This window comes from Cervus elaphus, chromosome 22, assembly GCF_910594005.1.
Source record: "Cervus elaphus chromosome 22, mCerEla1.1, whole genome shotgun sequence".
NCBI lineage: Eukaryota > Metazoa > Chordata > Mammalia > Artiodactyla > Cervidae > Cervus > Cervus elaphus.
Window position 1 is genome coordinate 12761611 of NC_057836.1, and position 20010 is coordinate 12781620.

Below are 20010 nucleotides of genomic sequence, written 5' to 3' on the forward strand. Positions count from 1 at the left end.
AACTATCTCTAGATCCATTGGATGCTCCTCTTTATCTAGATGAGAAAACAGGACTTTTGGAGGTTGGACACCTTGCTCCCCGCAGCAACCGGGGAAGGGTCAGAAGTGGGACCCAGACCCTGGACTACCTTGGCTTCGGAGCCCGGAGCCGGAGGAGCCCCGCACACATTCAGTGTGTCTCCTTGGCCCCTGGTGGGGCTGGGGCTCCTGCCTCCACCCTCCGCTCCTCTCCCCCCGATCAGTCTGCTCCTGCACCATGACCCGGGTGGGGCTTTGCTTTGCTGTGAATCTTGGCACATCCTTTTCTGTGTTGGTTTAGACAATTATTTAAAGAAATCAATTCTAGCACATTGTTTAGAAATTCAAGCAATACTAAAGCTTAAAAAGCAGAAGTGATAAGTGCCTCTTCATATCTCCTGACCCCAACCTTACTCTCCAGATGTAACTACTAACAACTGTGCAGAAATTATTTCTTCAGACTTCCCTATATGCAGATAAGTGTGTGTGCATGTGTGTATGTTTGAGAAGTATTTCTCATTGTCCAAAGTTCTATAAATCTACACATCTTTATTTTAAATCACCGCCCATTCCAAGTCCTAAATTGTGAAGGGGTAAGATAAATACAGGTTTAAGGTAATCTACACAGCACCTGACCAAAGAAACACCTACTCTTGGTGGATTTATGGCTGCCCTTGAGTTGAGGGAGAGAGAGAGAGAGAGAGAGAGAGAGAAGGCAGGATCCCGCTCGAGAGACCTGAGGTCACCCAGGAGGAGAGTGCTGCCTACCAGCTCACACTTGAGGGTGAGCGAGGGTGAGCCTTTGAGCTGAGGGGAGGGGACAAGGGCGGAATGTGGGCTGGGCCAAGTTTAGAATTACAAGTGCCAGAGGAGTGGGAACCACACTTTAAATAGCCATCACCTCCCCTTCCCCCAGATAATTCTTCTCCCCTCTGACCGGACCTCTGGCAGCAACTACACTAAGGTTTGTGCTGTTTCTTCTCTTTTTCTCCTGCTTCTGGGTGTCAGACTGCAGGTGGGTAGGATCCATAAGACTTACAGCCAAAGGGTTTGGGGATCCTCTCCTAGAAATATGACATTTGTGTGTGATACGCAAAGACTAGCTATTATCTTGACTTTCTGAAACTTTGGTGGCTGCTGATTCAAGGACCAATGTAACTTGGAAAAAGAGGACCCCAGATGAAAGGGATAGATATTTGGGTTTATTTCTAAGAAAATGAAGGCTCTCTGCTCTGAGACAAGATTGAAAGTTGAAAGAAAAAAAAAAAAGAAAGTTGAAAGAACATAAAACAAGATTGAAAGAAAATAAAAATTCAAGTGCCTATTATATATGAAGTGCTTTCATATATATATATATACATGAATATATATACATATATATGAAATATATATAAAAATACATGTATATGAAATAGATGTATGTATATATACATCTCTTTGTTTAATCCTCATGGCTAAGTGTATCCTGTCATGCCCCTATATAAATCATCGAGAATAAGTGTCTCTTTGGTCAAGTGCTGTGTAGATTAACTGAAACGCACATTTATGTTACCCTTTCACGGCTTAGAACTTGGAATGGACAGTGATTTAGAAAAAAGATGTGTAGATTATGAAACTTTAGACAGTTAGAAAAACTTCCCAAATACATACACACACACACACACACACAAATACACACACACACATCTGCATATAGAAAAGTCTGAAGAAATATTCACTGCACGGTTGTTAGTAGTTATATTTGGAGAGTAGAGCTGGAATCAGGAGATGAAGTGAAGAGACGTTTTATAGACAAGCAAACCAAGGCTCAGAGTGATGAATTCATTTCCTGGGAGTCGGGTGGTCTCTGATGCAGAGCTATGGTTTGAGTATAGACCTGTCCTTCGATCCCATGATGCTGCCTCTGCTACCCAACGTGGCTAAGAGACTTAGGGTAGGCTTCTGTTCTCCTGGGGTCTCCGGGGAGTGGAGAAGTGAGGGGGGTAGTGTTTAATCATTGGAAGACAACCATCGGGCCCAGAACCTGCTTAAGACAGGAGGCGACCATCTCAGAAGGACTGGGGAAGCTTCTGGGGGACCAACACCTTGGGTTTCTCCTTCTTAACCCATGGTCTCTGGAGCCCGCTCCCTCATTCATCAAATAAGCAGCACATTCCTGACCTCCCTTTGGCTTTCTGGGTCCCCCGGGGCAGCCACTCTGGGGAGACAGAGCTGCAAGAGGGTCTGTGGCCGGATGGGGCTCTTGTGAGAAAGTTCTGTTCCCAGGAACTTTTCGTGGGAGGGGTGCGTGCAGAAAGAAGCACATGTACCCACTTCTGCAGAGAAGGGACCGCTGTATACAATCAGGGATACTTACATTAGACTCGCTGCGAAACCCACCGGCCAGTGTGAGAGAGGGAGGTAGCTGAACGACATTGTGGGGTCAGGTCCCGGCTGTGCCTCACGGCTGCACGTCTGTCATCCAACCTTTCTGACGGGCAGCTCCCTGCTTACAAAGCTGAGGGAACTCTGTCACATCCCGGGGCCGCGTGGATTGAATGACATAAAGGCATGTAAAGCACCTGGCCTACAGTAGTTGTTCTCTGAATGTGACCACATCCAATCTCACCTTCAACCCCAGTGCGAGTCTAGAATAGGGCCAGGCAGGGTGTAGCCTGCAGCTCTGTGTTCATCTTAAGTTGTCTCTGCGGTAACGGAGTCTTGCGCTGGCATCATCAGAAAAGAAAAGGAGCCCACGGGTCGTCTTCCTCTTACATTGCTCTCAGAGAGAGATGCAGGGCGTACCTGGGAAGGTCAGCTCATCTTACTCAGGGTCCCTGGTTCTGCTCAATCTTTCTCATCTTCTTGCAAGGATCTAAAAAAGCTGACTTTCACATTCCTCTTACAAAAACATGTTTTTGATGAAAATGTAGAAAGTATAGATAAGGAAAATATCTCTAAAACCCATCCACTGAGAGAGAAATGCCTTGGTCAATATCCTAATTTTCATGCATCCAAATACTTTATAAGGTATTTTTCCCAGCATCATCATGGCACGTGGTCTATTTTGTAACTGTTTGCACTTCACATTTTGTGAACACCTCTTTGTCTTTCTTCTGCAGCACAGTTTCTAATGATTATATAGTAGTCCATTGTCTGAGCCATAATTTGTTAACCTAGTTACCATATTTGAACATTTATGTACTTTCTAATTTTTCACTGCTACAAGCATGAACATCCTCAGTGCTGAATCTTTACACAGAGTCACAGTTATCTTCAGGGGGTAAATTCCCCAAAGGAGAATCGGTGGCTTAAGGATACATACAAATCCCACCCCTTCAACTGTCCTCGAACATGGAATAGAGAGACTGAGGTACATGCTAACGCAGACGAGGCTGGTTGTAGGGTGGCAGAGAGAACTCAGCCCGGGGCAGGTGGGCTCCCCATGTCCACAAGCCCCCACCCAAGGCACCTTCTAGGGGTATAATGTCTGTGCCTCAGAGTCAGTGCTCTTCCTGAAGCAGGAAAGGAACATATATACTCAACCTTTACCAACCAGAGATACCAAGGGGAGTGTGGGTTTGCGGATAGCAGTAGGAGTCACTCTCCTCCCCGGCACTTTTCCTTTGAGAATTTGCTGGAAAGGAAAGGGCCAGCTTTCCTTCCAGGCACCCTCCCCCCCGGCCCCCAGCAGTAGCACAGTGCCCTGCTTGTCTTTCAGGGGGAATGGATAGCAAGGTCTCGGGCACCACCAGCAATGGAGAGACCAAACCAGTGTGCCCAGGTGTGGAAAAGGCGGCGGAGGATGGCGCCCTGCAGCGAGACCAGTGGAGCAACAAGATGGAGTTCGTGCTGTCTGTGGCTGGGGAGATCATCGGGCTGGGCAACGTCTGGAGGTTCCCCTACCTCTGCTACAAAAACGGGGGAGGTGAGTTCACTTGAGATGGGCGCGATAGGGGAGAGCTGTGCCTGCCCGGCGCCTCCCGCCTGGGCAGTGGATGGAAGTTTCCTGCCTCTGTTACAAAAACAGGGAGAGGTGAGAGGCACTGCACCCTTCACCCCTGCAAGGCTGTCTCCACCTCCTGCACCTCCTGCGCTCTGGGGAGCCCCAAGGATGCGGAGGATGCTGGAGTTGGACAAACCCTGAGAAGTCGCTCAGGACCCTGCAGGAGGAGCACCTGGACGGGGGTGACTTCCTGGGTACCCATGGTGGCAGCAGAGAAACACGGGTGTGGGCTGGGACCAGATGGATGGGGGTTTGGGTTCTGGCTCTGCTATTCACTCCTGTGTCCTGGGGCAAGCCCTCGGATCTCAGGTGGGCGCAGTGAACAGAGACGGTTCTTCCTGCCCCTCAAGGTGTTTGTCAGGACTGGAGGTCGTGGGCAAAGGGCCTCAGAAACCATAGCTGTGCTGATGTTGGCACCCAGCTGTCCCGTGGCCTCAAGACTCTGCAACCAGGGCCACCTGTCCCCCGCCCCACCCCACCTGCACTGTGACATCCCCCCCAACGTATCTCCTTTGATCCCAGTGGCTCTTCATTTATAATTTTCCCATTGAAATGTTTGTATGGGGTGGGGGAGCATGGATTCTAGTTCCTTTATGGATCCTTCCTGCCTCTCAGGCCTGTAGTGATCCCACTGCCCCCATAGCAATGTGGGTCACTTTCCCACTATGGACTTTCTCTGAGGCACCCCCCACCCCCACTGCCAGGTCTCTGGGGAGTCCCTGAGGGATTTCCCAGGTGCTGAAGGCCTCTGGGAAGAGCAGTGTGTTCGGAAGTTCTCCTCGTTGGTGGGTAAAGCTTAGTGGGACTGGGCTCCCAGGTCTGGTTTTAGGGGCGGGGTGGGGATGCAGTCTGGGCTGGAGGAGGGGAAATACTGAGATAAATCACAGGGAAAGACTGAGAGGTTGGGAGCTTTGAGGGCCAAGAGGACTTTAGGGCACCTTAATGCAATACTCACCCTTGTTGGGGTCGTGGGAGCCTCCCTGTGCGTGAGCCCAATTGAAGTGGTTTTGGGGAGAGAAAGCCCACAGCACAGGGTAGGGGTGGGAGGTCAGGAGTGAGGAGAACGTAGGGAGGTCCTGAGCCCATTCTTACTCTCAGGATGGTGGCAGCTGGGCACTGGCCCGGGCACCAGAGGTTAACTCGTATTTTTCCAGAGCGGGTGGGAATGGGCCGGTGTGTTCTCCCTCCCCCAGACTCTCTGGCCGGCAGTCTGAAGCTGCAGGACTTTGCTTGGTCGGCTGGCATCTCCAGGGAAGGCAGGAGATCCCCACCCAGCTCTGGACCCTCCGACAGCTTGTTCAGACCCTTGGGCCCTAGGGTGGTCGGATTCAGCTAGTCCGGGGAGGAGGAGGGGTGGGGGGCTAAGCTGGGCCTGGGGGCTCTGTGTCTGGACCCGGTGACCAGCTTAGCCCCTCACACAGCAAGAAGATTAGGAGGTGAGCTGCTTTCCGCAAGCCGCTCTGGAATGGGACCGCGAGGTCGGCCTGGGAATTAGCAGGACTGGCACGAAGAGGTGGGGGAGGGATTCTGGTGTCTGTGGGGACCCCTGTGCTGAGGAAGGGAAGGAAGGGGGAGCGGGGGCCAGGGCAGGAGCATGGGGTCACCCTGTCTACGGGAGGCGTCCCCCACGAGGTTTGCGCCTGAGCTCTGCTTTGGGGGCCCATTTAGGTCTGTGAGGCCTGGGGACGTGTGACTGTGTCTCAGAAAAGGAAACGCAGGCCAAGATCATGACCACGGCCCCTGATTCTTCACTGAAGGAGCAGGGGTACGGAGGTAGGACGTGGCTGCTTCCTCCCTGGGCAGGGCCTGTCCTCCAGCACGCTGGTCCCCAGGACCCGTTTTGGGGGTCCTGGGACCATCTGCAGAATCCTGACGCCATCCCCTTCCTCTCACCCCGTCTTCTCCAGTGGGGCACCAGGCCTCAGGCTTCCTCTTCTCTTTCCTTGATGGACAACAGCAGCTGGAGGAAGTGCGCTGAGGGGCTCTGGGGCTGGAGGCCGACGCCCAGCTTTGCTCTGAAGGCCCTGAGTCATGCAGAGCCAGCAGATGGACACATGGGTGGCGCCTCTGCTGGCGTGATGGGGACCCGTCCAGGACCCCCCAGGTCTGTGCAGGGACCCAGACAGGCCTGCTCTTCTGGTTTCTGGTGTTCCGAGTCTCATCTTTTCTGTGCCTTTCACCCCCCTCGCCCCCTCAGAGCACAGGCCCCACACTTCGTCTCGTCACCTCGTCTCTTGGTCTGGAAGGGACAGACGCCTCCTTGTGACAGGGCCCTTCACTGCCGACATGAGACAGGGGGCGGGGAGGGGGAGGACAGAGACCTCCTAGGTTGGTTTGATCCCCTCCTCCCGGTTTAAGTGCTTTTATTTAAACCCATGGCTCTCAGATCAGGGCTGGGACTCCCAGGGGATTCGAGGATGGTTCTGAGCAGGTTCTGAGGATGTTGAGGTCATGGCGTGAACTCCCCAGGGTCACGTGTGCTATCAGCCTGCCTCTGCTGGTTGCTTTCTCCAACTTCACAGCTGAAAATAGAAGCTTCTTTGCTTGGAGGGAGGACCTTATTGTTACTAATGTTTGTTCGTTGGGGAGCTCAGGGAAGAAGACATCCCCGAAGCATAGTGTCAGTTCCAAACTGAAAATGCAAGTGCTGTCTTTGGTTCCTTCCAGCCTGGAGGTTGGGTAGATCCAATTAGAAGTGAGCCCCAGAACAGGGCAAGGGCTGAGGTAAGAATATGATGGAGGACAGGTTGGCAGTGAAACACAGTAGCTGAAAACCAGAGACGCTGAGAAAGTGGTGTGAAGAAACCAAGTCCAGTGGCTGGGACTTGGGCTTTCAATGCAGAGGGTGTGGGTTCAGTCCCTGGTTGGGGAGCCAAGATCCCACATGCCTCATGGTCAAAAAACCAAAACACAAAATGGAAGCAATATTGTAACAAATGCAATAAACACTTAAAAAATGATCCATATCAAAAAAACCCCAAAAAACAAAAAAACCAAGAACTTTAAAAAAAATTAATAAAATATAAAATCAGCATCCAGCAGAAGATAGGGAAAAAGGGGTGCCTTCTAGGTAAGTGTCCTCCTTGCTGTCCAGACATTGTGGCCAGTCCACCCTGAGCACCTGCCCCCCACCCCCAGCCCCTGTGACTTTCTAGAATCAGGCCAACCCATGTAAGTCACCCATTGGTGGTTACACACCGAGAATGTACTACCTGCCCGATAAAATGGAAACAGAACAGACCACCTCCCTGTCTTTGTGGGGCTTTCTTTCTGGGTGTGGGTGGGGGTGAGCCAGACAGTAAACATAGTAAACAAGAAAATGACACAGCGTATCAGAAGTCCCTGAGCATTACAGGAGCAGGGTGGGGGCAGCCGCACTGAGAACACTTGCGTGACAGCTTTTGGGGTGGGGGGGGTGAGACCCGGTCTTGGGGATATTGGAGGTGGGGAGGGCACCCTGGGGCAGAGGAAACAAAAGGTTTTAATGGTCTTAGAGCAGGAGGCTGGCTGGTGTGTCTGGGGAGTCAAAGGAGGGGCGTCACTGTCGGGGGTGGGTCATGCAGGGCTTGTCAATCACTGTGAGGTTCGGCTTTTGCTCCAGGGACGGGGAGTCAGGGCAGAAGTTTGAGCAGAGTGGCCAATCTTATACTTGAACACAATCTTTGTATCTGTGGTGCTGAGAACTGATGGCAGAGGCCTCAGGCCGGAAGCAGACCAGTTTCAAGGCTAAGAATCTTGGAGTCTCCTTGCTGTCCTTCTTTCTTACATAACTGCTGACTCTACCTGAATACCCAGATCCCGGTTGCTGCAGAACCCGGGCCTTCAGCTGGAACCTCTCCCACTCCCTGGATCCCGGGCTACCGGCACCCTGAGTTTCCCAACACCCAGGATGCCCAGGGCTGGAGACCCCGAGTGAGACTACAGCAGAATGTGCCACCGCTGGGCAACTCAGAAAGTGGGATCTCAGAGGGAAGGCTGTGGGGTGGGGGCGCAGCCAAGCGAACCCCAGCTCTAGACATCAGGGAGAGAGAGCGCATAGGATGCCAACGCCAAGGGTGTTAGACAGCCCCACTGTGCCCTGAGGATGTCCGTAGATACTAAGGATCAGAGAGACGAGGAGCGCATTTCTTCACGTAAGAGTCATGGTTATGTTATTAGTACGTGACGACTGGTTACCGTTTTTAGTTAGTGACTCAGTGCCAAGTATTGGTTCAGTAGTGCTGATTACAGCGTGTGATAGTTCATGAATGCTCACCGCTGTGTTACTCATGTGGAACATTTAACAGTTTGTCTTTAAAAAAATGTCGCCTGGAGGGACTTCCCTGGTGGTTCAGGAGCTAAGACTCTGAGCTCCCAATGCATGGGACCTGAGTTTGATTCCTGGTCAGGGAAATAGATCCCACAAGCTGCAACTAAGACCGAGTTGCCAAGTAAATAAATAAGAAAATTTTTAAATTGTCACCTGGAGCATGACAGCTGACACCACAGGATGCACTCTTACTGAGAAGGATGTCAAGCAGGATGGTTCTTTTCCAGGATGGGGGTGTGGTCTCTGGCATCCCACGGGGGAAAATGCCAGGACATTTTAGAATTGAGGGAGGAGACTGAATGGGGGCTTGGGGGGAGCAGGTCACCGTGACTCCATTCTCCTTCTCCAGGACTGGCTGTCTCTTGCAGGGGTGGTGGTTAGGGCTCGGGTGAGGAAACAGGCGGTGTCCCCAGGGCTCCCTGGTGGGCACATGGGTCCCTCTTGGGCTCCATCCCTTCTCTAACTCCCTCCCCGGTTTGGGCCCAGGGACTCTGCCTGGGGGGTGTGGACTTTATCCCTTACGGCCAGCGGCCCAGGTGTTCAAGGAGGCAGAGGAGGAGGGGAACAGAGTGACCACCAGACCCGGTGCAGTTAAACATTGGCTTGGTTTATTGGGAAAGAGCAGGTGGCATAGAGATGGGAGGAGGGTCTTGGAAACGCCTCTCCTGGCCCCCCACTCTCTCTTTGCTCTCTTTCTTTGATGTTTGACTCTCAGCAGTGACTGTTCATTTTGGCTACTGGATTCTCTCTTTCCTAATTCCCTCCTCCTGCCCAATGAGTCTTGTACTGATTTGTGTTCTTACTTGCCTGAATTGTTTGTGATCTTTCTTTGCCCTTGTGGTCACCAAGTGTCTCCCTCAGTGCCTGAATTATGCGTGGACCACATGCCAAGAGACTCGGAAGGCAGAGAACTGGAGGAGTTGATTCCTCACCACCAACTTTTGTTTTAGCAATTTTAGTATGGTATAATTGGCTTACAATAAATGGCACACATTTGAAGTGTGCAGCTAGATAAGTTTTGCCATAGGTACACACCCTTCAGACAATCACCACTATCAAGATAATTAACGGGGACTTCCCAGGTGATCCAGTGGTTAGGACTCCAAGCTCCCATTGCAGGGGGCACAAGCTTCATCCTTGCCTAGGGAACTAAGATCCCACATGCTGCATGGAGTGGCCAAAATATAAATTAAAAAAAAGAAAAAATATCGTAAATGTATCCATCACCCCCCTAAACTGCTTCCTGCCCCTTTCTCCCACCCCCGACCTCTGCAACCCCATCTCAATGCAAGTGCAAACCTATTTTGTTTTTTAAAGATTTTTTGATGTAGACCATTTTTAAAGTCTTTATTGAATTTGTTACAATATTGCTTATTTTATTTTTTTATGTTTGTTTTTTTTGACTGAGAGGCATGTGGAATCTTAATTCCCCAATCAGGAGTTGAACCTACATCTCCTGCTTTAGAAGGTGAAGTCTTAGTCACTGGACCACCAGGGAGGTCTCTGTTTTTGAAAGATGTAACTATTTCCAGCTTTACTGATTTATTACTGATACGTAATATATGTAAGTTTAAGGCATACAACATTATGATTTGATACAAGTATATATTGCAAAATCATTATCACAATAAGGTTAGTAAACAATTCCATTCCTTCATATCATTACCTTTTCTTGGTGGTGATAGCATTTAAGATCTACACTCTTAAGAACTTTCAAGTATATGATACAGTATCATTCACTGTAGTCACTACACTATACAGTTCCATCACCAGGAAATGTTCATCTTATAATGAACTGTGTACCCTTTGATTATCTCCCCATGTCTCCCACCCCTAGCCTCTGGCAACCACCATTCTACTCTCTGCCTTGATGAATCTGACTATTTTGAGATTCCACATATAACTGAGAACACACAATATTTACTTTACTTTCTCTGTATGACTTATGTCACTTAGCATGATACCCTCAAGGTCCATCCACATTGTTGCAAAGCATGGAATTTCCTTCTCTCTTATGGCTGAATAATATCCCACTATACATATAGCATTTTCTATATCTATGTTGTCCCTGTATACTAGTTTGCATTTCTTAGACTTTTCTATAAATGAAATCATGACTTGGCTTCTTTGACTTAGCATAATTACTTTGAGATTCATCCATCTTTTTCATGTCTCAGTAGTTCCTTTCTTGTTATTGCTGGATAGTATCGTAGCTCAGGCAGTAAAGAATCCACCCACAATGCAGGAGACCTGGGTTCAGTTCCTGGGTCAGGAAGATCCCCTGGAGAAGGGAATGACTACCCACTCCATATTCTTGGCTGGAGAATCCCATGGACAGAGGAGCCTGGCAGGCTACAGTCCATGGGATCACAAGAGTCGGACACGACTTAGTGACTAGACCACCATTCCATTAGATGGGTGGACTGCCATTTATCTCTTCTCCCATTTATGGACATTTGAGTTCTTTCCAGATTTTAGGTATTACAAATGAAACTGCTAAGAACTTTTGTGTACAAGTCTTTGTATAAACATATGCTTTCACCTCCCTTGAGTAAAGACTTAAGTGTGGAATGACAAGGTTATACGGTACGTGCACCTTTAACTTTTTAAGAAACTGCCAAATGCTTTTCCAAAATGGTTGTGCCATTTTACATTCCTGCCAGTGGTGTATGCAGGTGCCAGCTTTTCCACATCTTCACCAATCAGTTCAGTTCATTTCAGTCGCTCAGTTGTGTCCGACTCTTTGAGACCCCATGAATCACAGAACACCCGGCTTCCCTGCCCATCACCAACTCCCGGAGTTTACTCAAACTCATGTCCATCAAGTCAGTGATGCCATCCAGCCATCTCATCCTCTATCACCCCCTTCTCCTCCTGCCCCCAATCCCTCCCAGCATCAGGGTCTTATCCAATGAGTCAACTCTTCGTATGAGGTGGCCAAAGTACTGGAGTTTCAGCTTTAGCATCAGTCCTTCCAATGACTACCCAGGACTGATCTTCTTTAGGATGGACTGGTTGGATCTCCTCACAGTCCAAGGGACTCTCAAGAGTCTTTTCCAACACCACAGTTCAAAAGCATCAGTTCTTCGGCACTCAGCTTTCTTCACAGTCCAACTCTCACATCCATACATGATCACTGGAAAAACCATAGTCTTGACTAAACGGAACTTTGTTGGCAAAGTAATGTCTCTGCTTTTTAATATGCTATCTAGGTCTTTTTTTTTTTCTTTTACTTTTTTGGACTGCTCCATGCACACATGAGGCTTGTGGGATCTTAGTTCCCTGACCAGGGATGGAACTGCAGTCCCTGCACTGGGAGCATGGAGTCTTAACCACTGAACCACCAGGGAAATTCCTGGTCTGTCTTTTTAATTTTTCTAATTGGTGTGTAGCATTACCTCATTATCATTTAAATTTATAATGACTAATGATATTAAACATCTTTTCATGTGCTTATTTGCAACTCACATATATATATTTTTTTTTTTTTTGGTGAAAACCTGTTCAAATCTTTTGACCATTTGGAAAAATTAGGTTGTTTGTTTTCTTACTGTCTTAGCCACTGGATCACAGGGAAGTCCTTCTTTTCTTTTTAAACACACTTTATTGAGTTATGACTGACTTACAAAAAGCTGTACACATTTAACATATCAACTCGATGAGTTTGGAGGTAAACACACACCTGTGAAACCATTTCCACAGTCAATGTCATAAACATATCTGTCACCTCCAGGGTTTCCTTCTGTCCTTTTTTTTTAATTTTAATTTTTTGTGGTAAGAACACAATTCATCTTCTTAGCACAGTTTTTTTAATTTATTTTTTTATTGAAGGATAATTGCTTTACAGAATTTTGTTGTTTTCTGTCAAACCTCAACATGAATCAGCCATAGGTACACATATATCCCCTCCCTTTTGAACCTCCCATTTCTCTAATAATGAGTGATATTGAGCATCTTTTCATGTGTTTGTTAGCCATCTGTATGTCTTCTATGGAGAGATATCTGTTTAGGTCTTTTTCTTACTGTTTGCTTGGGTTGTTTGTTTTTCTGGCATTGAGTTGTATGAGTTGCTTATATATTTTGGAAATTAATCTTTTGCCAGTTGTTTCATTTGCTACTATTTTCTCCCACTCTGAGGGTTGTCTTTTCACCTTGCTTATAGTTTCCTTTGCTGTGCAGAAGCTCTTAAGTTTAATCAGGTCCCACTTGTTTACTTTTGTTTTTATTGCCATTACTCTAGGAAGTGGGTCATAAAGGATCTTGCTTTGATTTATGTCATTGAGTGTTCTGCCTATGTTTTCCTCTAAGAGTCTATAGTTTCTGGTCTTACATTTAGGTCTTTCATCTATTTTTAGTCTATCTTTGTGTATGGTGTTAGGAAGTGTTCTAATTTCATTCTTTTACCTGTAGCTGTCCAGTTTTCCCAGCACCATTTATTGAAGAGGCTGTCTTTGCCCCATTGTATATTCTTGCCTCCTTTGTCGAAAATAAGGTACCCATAGGTGCATGGGTTTATTTCTGGGCTTTCTATTTGTTCCATTGGTCTATATTTCTGTTTTTGTGCCAGTACCATACTGTCTTGATGATTGTAGCTTTGTGGTATAATCTGAAGTCAGGAAGGGTGATTCCTTGAGTTCCATTCTTCTCTCTCAAGACTGCTTTGGCTATTCAGGGTCTTTTGTGTTTCCATATGAATTCTGAAAATTTTTGTTCCAGTTCTGTGAAAAATACCATTGGTAATTTGATAGGGATCACATTGAACCTGTAGATTGCATTTGGTAGTATAGTCATTTTCACAATATTGATTCTTCCTACCCAGGAACATGGAATTTCTCTCCATCTCTTTATGTTGTCTTTGATTTCTTTCATCAGTGTCTAATAATTTTCTGTGTACAGTTCTTTTGTCTCCTTAGGTAAGTTTATTCCTAGAAATCTAGTTATTTTTGTTGAATGGTGAATAGGATTGATTCCTTAATTCCTCTTTATGATTTTTCATTGTTAGTATATAGAAATGCAAATGATTTCTGTGTGTTGATTTTGTACCCTGCAACTTTGCTAAATTCAGTGATTAGCTCTAATAATTTTCTGATACTATCTTTAGGGTTTTCTATGTACAGTATCATGTCACCTGCAAGCAGTGAGAGCTTTACTTCTTCTTTTCCAATCTGGCTTCCTTTTATTTCTTTTTCTTCTCTGATTGCTGTAGCTAGGACTTCCAGAACTATGTTGAATAATCGTGGTGAAAGTGGATCCCCTTTCTCATCTTAGGGGGAATGCTTTCAATTTTTCACCATTGAGAATAATGTTTGCTGTAGGCTTATCATATGTGGCCTTTACTATGTTGAGGTAGGTTCCTTCTATGCCCATTTTTTTTATGCCCATTTTTTGAAGAGTTTTAATCATAATTGTGTGCTGAATTTTGTCAAACATTTTTTCTGCATCTATTGAGGTTATCATTTGGTTTTATCTTTCAGTTTGTTAATATGGTGTATCACATTTATTTATTTGCATATATTGAAGAATCCTTGCATTCCTGGAATAAACCCAACTTGCTCATGGTGTATGAGCTTTTTGATGTGTTGCTGAATTCTGTTTGCTAAAATTTTGTTGTGGATTCTTGCATCTATGTTCATCAGTGATATTGGCCTGTAGTTTTCTTTTCATGTGTTGTCTTTGTCTGGCTTTGGTATCAGGGTGATGGTGGCCCTGTAGAGTGAGTTTGGATGTGTTCCTCTGCAATTTTTTGAAAGAGTTTTAGAAGGATAGGCATTAGCTCTTCTCTAAATGTTTGATAGAATTCTCCTGTGAAATCATCTGGTCCTGGCCTTTTGGGAGATTTTTTATCACAGCTTCAATTTTAGTCCTTGTAATTGGGTTGTTCATAATTTCTATTTCTCCCTGGTTCAGTCTTGGAAGATTGAACTTTTCTAAGAATCTGTCCATTTCTTCCAGGTTATCCATTTTATTACCATGTAGTTGTTTAAAATAGTCTCTTACAATCCTTTGTATTTCTGCATTGTCTGTTGTAACCTTTCCTTTTTCATTTCTACTTTTGTTGATTTGATTCTTCTCTCTTTTTTTCTTGATGAGTTTGGCTAATGATTTTTCAATTTTGTTTATCTTCTCAAAGAGCCAGCTTTTAGTTTTATTAATCTTTACTATTATTTTTTTCATTTCTTTTTCATTTATTTCTGCTTGGATATTTATTATTTCTTTCTTTCTACTAAGTTTTGGGGTTTTTTGTTCTTCTTTTTCCAATTGATTTAGGTGTAAAGTTAGATTGTCTATTGGATGTTTTTCTTGTCTCTTGAGGTGGGAATGTGTTGCTATAAACTTCCCTCTTAGAACTGCTTTCACTGCATCCCATAGGTTTTGAGTTGTCATGTTTTCATTGTCATTTGTTTCTAGAAATTTTTTTATTTCCCTTTTGATTTTTCCAGTAACCTGTTGGTTATTTAGAAACATATTGTTTAATCTCCATGTGTTTGTGTTTCTTACAGTTTTTTTCTTGTAATTGATATCTAGTCTCATAGTGTTGTGGTCGGAGAAGATGCCTGATATGATTTCAATTTTCTTAAATTTACTGAGGTTTGATTTTTGACCCAAGATGTGGTCTGTCCTTGTGCATATGGAGAATGTTCCATATGCACTTGAGACGAAGGTGTATTCTTCTGCATTTGGATGGAATGTCTTGAAGATATCAATGAGATCCATCTCATCTAATGTATCATTTAAAACTTGTGTTTCCTTATTAATTTTCTGTTTTGATGATCTGTCCATTGGTGTGAGTGGGGCATTAAATTTTCCTAATATTATTGTGTTACTGTCAATTTCTCCTTTTATGTCTGCTAGTGTTTGTCTCATGTATTGAGGTGCTCCTATGTTGGGTGCACAAATATTTACAATTGTTATGTCTTCCTTTTGGATTGATCCCTTGATCATTATGTAGTGTCCTTCCTTATCTCCTGTAATCTTCTTTATTTTAAGATCTATTTTGTCTGATATGAGGATTGCTACTCCAGCTTTCTTTTGCTTCCCATTTTCATGGAATATATTTTTCCATCCTCTCACTTTCAGTCTATATGTGTTTTTAGGTCTGAAGTGGTTTCTTGTAGACAGCACATATACGGGTCTTGTTTTGTATCCATTCAGCTAGTCTGTGTCTTTTGGTTGGAGCATTTAATCCATTTACATTTAAAGTAATTATTGATATATATGTTCCTATTGCCATTTTCTTAATTTTAGGGGGTTGATTTTGTAGATCTTTTTACTTCTCTTGTATTTCTTGACTATATAAGTCCATTTAACATTTGTTGTAAAGCTGGTTTGGTGGTACTGAATTCTCTTAACTTTTGCTTGTCTGAAAACCTTTTTATTTCTCCACCAATTTTGAATGAGATCCTTGCCAGGTAAAGTAACCTTGATTGTAGATTTTTCCCTTTTAGTGCTTTAAACATATCCTGCCATTCCCTTCTGGCCTGCAGGGTCTCTGCTGAAAGATCAGCTGTTAAGTGTATGGGGTTTCCCTTGTATGTTACTTGTTGCTTCTCCCTTGCTGCTTTTAATATTCTTTCTTCCTGTTTAGTCTTTGTTAGCTTGATTAGTATGTGTCTTGGTGTTCCTCCTTGGGTTTATCTTGTATGGGACTCTTTGTGTCACTTGGACTTGATTGACTATTTCCTTTTCCATGTTGGGGAAATTTTCAACTATAATCTCTTCAAAAATTTTCTCACACCCTTTCTTTTTCTCTTCTTCTTCTGGGACCCTTATAATTTGAATGTTGGTGCATTTGATATTGTCCCAGAGGTTTCTGAGGCTATCCTCAGTTCTTTTCATTCTTTTTACTTTATCCTGCTCTTCAGAAGTTATTTCCACCATTTTATCTTCCAGCTCACTGGTCCATTCTTCTGTTTCAGATATTCTGCTATTGATTCCTTCCAGACTATTTTTAACTTCAGTAATTGTGTTGTTTGTCTCTGTATGTTTATTTTTTAATTATTCTAGGTCTTTGTTAATTGATTCTTGCATTTTCTCCATTTTGTTTTCAAGGTTTTTGATCATCTTTACCATCATTATTCTGAATTCTTTTCCAGATAGTTTTCCTATTTCCTCTTCATTGATTTGGACTTCTGTGTTTCTAATTGGTTCCTTCACTTGTAGTAGTATTTCTCTGCCTCTTAATTATTTTTTTTTAAATTTATTGTGTTTGAGGTCTTCTTTTCCCAGGCTTCAAGGTTGAATTCTTTCTTCCTTTTAGTTTCTGCCCTCCTAAGGTTGGTCCAGTTGTTTGTATAAGCTTCATAAAGGGTGAGATTTGTGCTGAGTTTTTGTTTGCTTGTTTTTCCTCTGATGGGCATGGCTGAGTGAGGTGGTAATCCTGTCTGCTGATGATTTGGTTTGTATTTTTATTTTGTTTGTTGTTTAGATGAGGCATCCTGCACAGGGTGCTACTGGTGTTTGGGTGATGCCAGGTCTTGTATTCAAGTGATTTCCTTTGTGTGAGTTTTCACTATTTGATACTCCCTAGGGTTAGTTCTGGAGAAGGAAATGGCAACCCACTCCAGTGTTCTTGCCTGGAGAATCCCAGGGACAGCGGAGCCTGGTGGGCTGCCGTCCATGGGGTTGCACAGATTTGGACACGACGGAAGCGAGTTAGCAGCAGCAGCAGCAGGGTTAGTTCTCTGGTATTCTAGGGTCTTGGAGTCAGTGCTCCCACTCCAAAGGCTCAGGGATTGATCTTTTATGACTGTCGCTAATGGGTGGTGCCGAGGGACCCAAGCTTGAGGTGATCTGGTGGAGGATCTCTCAAAGCACACTGCAAGCTCAAGTCAGAAGTCACTCAGATGAGCTCAAGCCAATTCCTTGACTCCTCTGTGCCTCAGTTTCCTCACTGCCTCTGCCGCTCCCGGTGACTCAAGGAATACACTTTTGCTTTGTCTAACCACTTAGATTTGGCAGAATAATAGGTACCATAGCATAGGTCTAACATATTCTGATGTATACAGAAGTTGAAACAATCTCCTCAGAGCAAGAAGAGGTATATAGGCTTGGTCCTGGCAGGAGAAGCTGCAATGCCTTGTTAACTGGCTTCTGCCCTTCAGCATGGCCCCCCAGAGATCAGTTAGACCCACAGATGAGAGAGCCTTTGCAGAAGTCCAGGAATCCAGTTGAGTAGTTCCATCAGACACATATAGGAACCTTCACCTGTGACTGGCGGCAGGGGTTCCAGAAGTTTGTGCATCCCCCAAGCTGGTGCAGCCCCACCTCCTCCTTAGCACAACTTCAAGAAAATAATTAGATATTGTTCACTACAGGCACTGCGGTTATAATAGAGCTCTAGGACATATTCATTTTTGGTGACGGAAACTTTGTACCCTTTGACCAACACCTCCCTGTTTCCCCCTTCCTCAAACCCTGGTAATCACCAGTCTATACTCTGCTTCTGTGAATTTGTTACAGACCCCAAATGGTATTCGAGATAGGTTATCATCCTTTTTTTTTTGTTTCCCTTATTGCCTTGACTAGAATCAATACTGATAGAAATAGTATTGAATAGAAATGGTAAGAAGTAGTAAGACCCTTGTCTTGTTCTTGATCTCAGAAGTTAAGCAGTGTTTCACCATTGTCTGTAGATGTTATCTGCAGATGTTTTGTAAATGCCTTTTTCCAGATTGAGGGTTTTCTTCTATTCATCATTTGCTGAGAGTTTTTTTTTTTTTTTAAATCACAAATAGCTATTAGATTTTGTCAAATGCTTTTCTTGCTTTTATTGAAATGATTATATGGTTTTTTGTCTTTAAATTTATTAATATGATACACAGATTGATTTTTTGAATGTTAACTTTTTATTCCTGGGATAAACCCCACCATGTAATGTATCATCCTTTTTATTAATACATGTTATTGGATCTGATTTGCTAAAAATTTTTTAGAATTTTGCGTCTATGTTCATGAAAGTTTGACCTATAATTTTCTTTTCTTGTCTTTGCCTGCTTTTGTTATCAGGGTAATGCTAGCTTTGTAGAATGAGTTGGAAAGAATTCCTTTCACATTTTCTGGAAGAGCTTGTTAGAACTGGGATTATTTCTTCTTTAAACGTTCGGAATGTCCCCAGCCCTGCATAAGCACCACTGGGTTCCATCCTTTTGAGAGATACTTTCCCTTCCCTGGGTGGTTTCCTCACACACATTTACTGACCAACACTCAGCTGCAAGCTAGTAGGGGACCCTCTGCAGATATTTGGGTCTCTCTATGCACATTTTTCTTTTTTTTTCTGTGCTGAGTCTTCAGTAGGGCTCAGGCTCTTTAGCTGTGGTGCGCTTAGCTGCCCCCGAGGCATGAGGGATAATAGTTCCCTGATGAGGGATTGAACCAGAGTCCCCTGCATTGGCAGGCTGATTCTTTAGAGCTGGACCACAGGGTAAGTCCCCCTCTGTATACATCTCTGCTCCCTAGGACTCTGTCCTGTGAACTCCCTGCCCTAATGCCAGCAGGTAGAGGCCTAGGGTGGAGAAAATGCCAGTGGAGTCAGTAGACTTGTCTCAGCCAATGACTGTGAAAACAGAAAGGATTACCGAAGGGGAATCTGACTGCAGTCTGCTAAAAGTCCCTCTATAACATTTAGAGCAATCATTTCCTCAACACACATGCTAGACTGTGGGCTCTGTGAATGCTCGTGATTTCTGGGATTCCAGGAGCTCCTTTGATGCCACAGGTTATGTGTTTCTTAGGCGATAACTGATGTTGATATGGAGTACCCCTTGGTAGGTATAGACGGAAACTTCAGAGTGAAGAAAGGGACTGGCCAGGTCCTAAGTAACTTGGTAACTCTTGACCTCTGCTTGGTTCCAGACATCTAGACCAGTGTTCCCAGTTTTGCACAGCACCCCCCAACCCCCGCTTTGGGTTCTGACTGGAAACAGCAGTGGTCATGGGAGGAGCTGGACTTGGACCACAAGGAGGCTACTGCCAAGGAACACACAGCCTGTTTCCCACCCGCAGGTGCCTTCTTCATCCCCTACCTCATCTTCCTCTTTACCTGCGGCATTCCTGTCTTCCTCCTGGAGACGGCGCTGGGCCAGTACACCAGTCAGGGGGGCATCACTGCCTGGAGGAAGATCTGCCCCATCTTTGAGGGTGAGTCGCTCGCGCCTGACTCCAGAGTCTCCGCACCAGGTTATAAACTGCATTGGAATAACTGGGGGGTTTAGCAGCAGTGCTTATGGAGATAAGCCCCTGGGTCTTTATGTTAAACCTTCCACTTGTGACTCAGTGGGCATGAGTTTGAGCAAGCTCAGGGAGAGAGTGAAGGACAGGGAAGCCTTGCGTACTGCTGTTCATGGGGTCACAAAGAGTCGGACACAACTGAGTAACTGAACAACTCCACTTGTGGGCCCAAGAGAGAACTAGTCACTCAGCCCAGCAGAGGATGGAGGAGAAGATGGAGTTGAGGGCGGCACAAAGGCCTTAGCTAATAAGTAGAGTGCAAAGCTATTTTATCTGTACCTGTGTGTATTTTGCAATGCATACAAATAATTTCGTGCTTTTAAAAAGATATTTAATCAATGCAAAGCATTTAAAAAGAGATTTTTTTTTGTTTTTTAATTTGTTTTTAGTTTGGGGATTTTTTTTTTTTTTGGCTGTGCCAGGCAGCTTGTGGCATTTTAGTTCCCCAACCAGGGATTGAGCCCAGGCCCTT

General features: G+C 45.0%; 1 protein-coding gene across 3 annotated transcripts in view; it reads left to right on the forward strand.

Moving 5' to 3' along the window:
• The first annotated feature begins 932 nt into the window (after positions 1-932).
• Positions 933-20010, forward strand: part of SLC6A13 (solute carrier family 6 member 13) — a 40133-nt gene continuing 21055 nt past the window's right edge. For 2 of the 3 annotated variants that reach the window (XM_043882144.1, XM_043882146.1), the window contains exons 1-3: positions 938-982; positions 3719-3925; positions 19314-19448. In XM_043882144.1, coding sequence (XP_043738079.1) covers positions 3724-3925; positions 19314-19448 — 337 coding nt within the window. In that variant the 5' untranslated portion in view covers positions 938-982; positions 3719-3723. Of the gene's footprint in view, positions 983-3718; positions 3926-19313; positions 19449-20010 lie in introns of all 3 variants that reach the window. The other variant, XM_043882145.1, reaches the window with a different exon arrangement.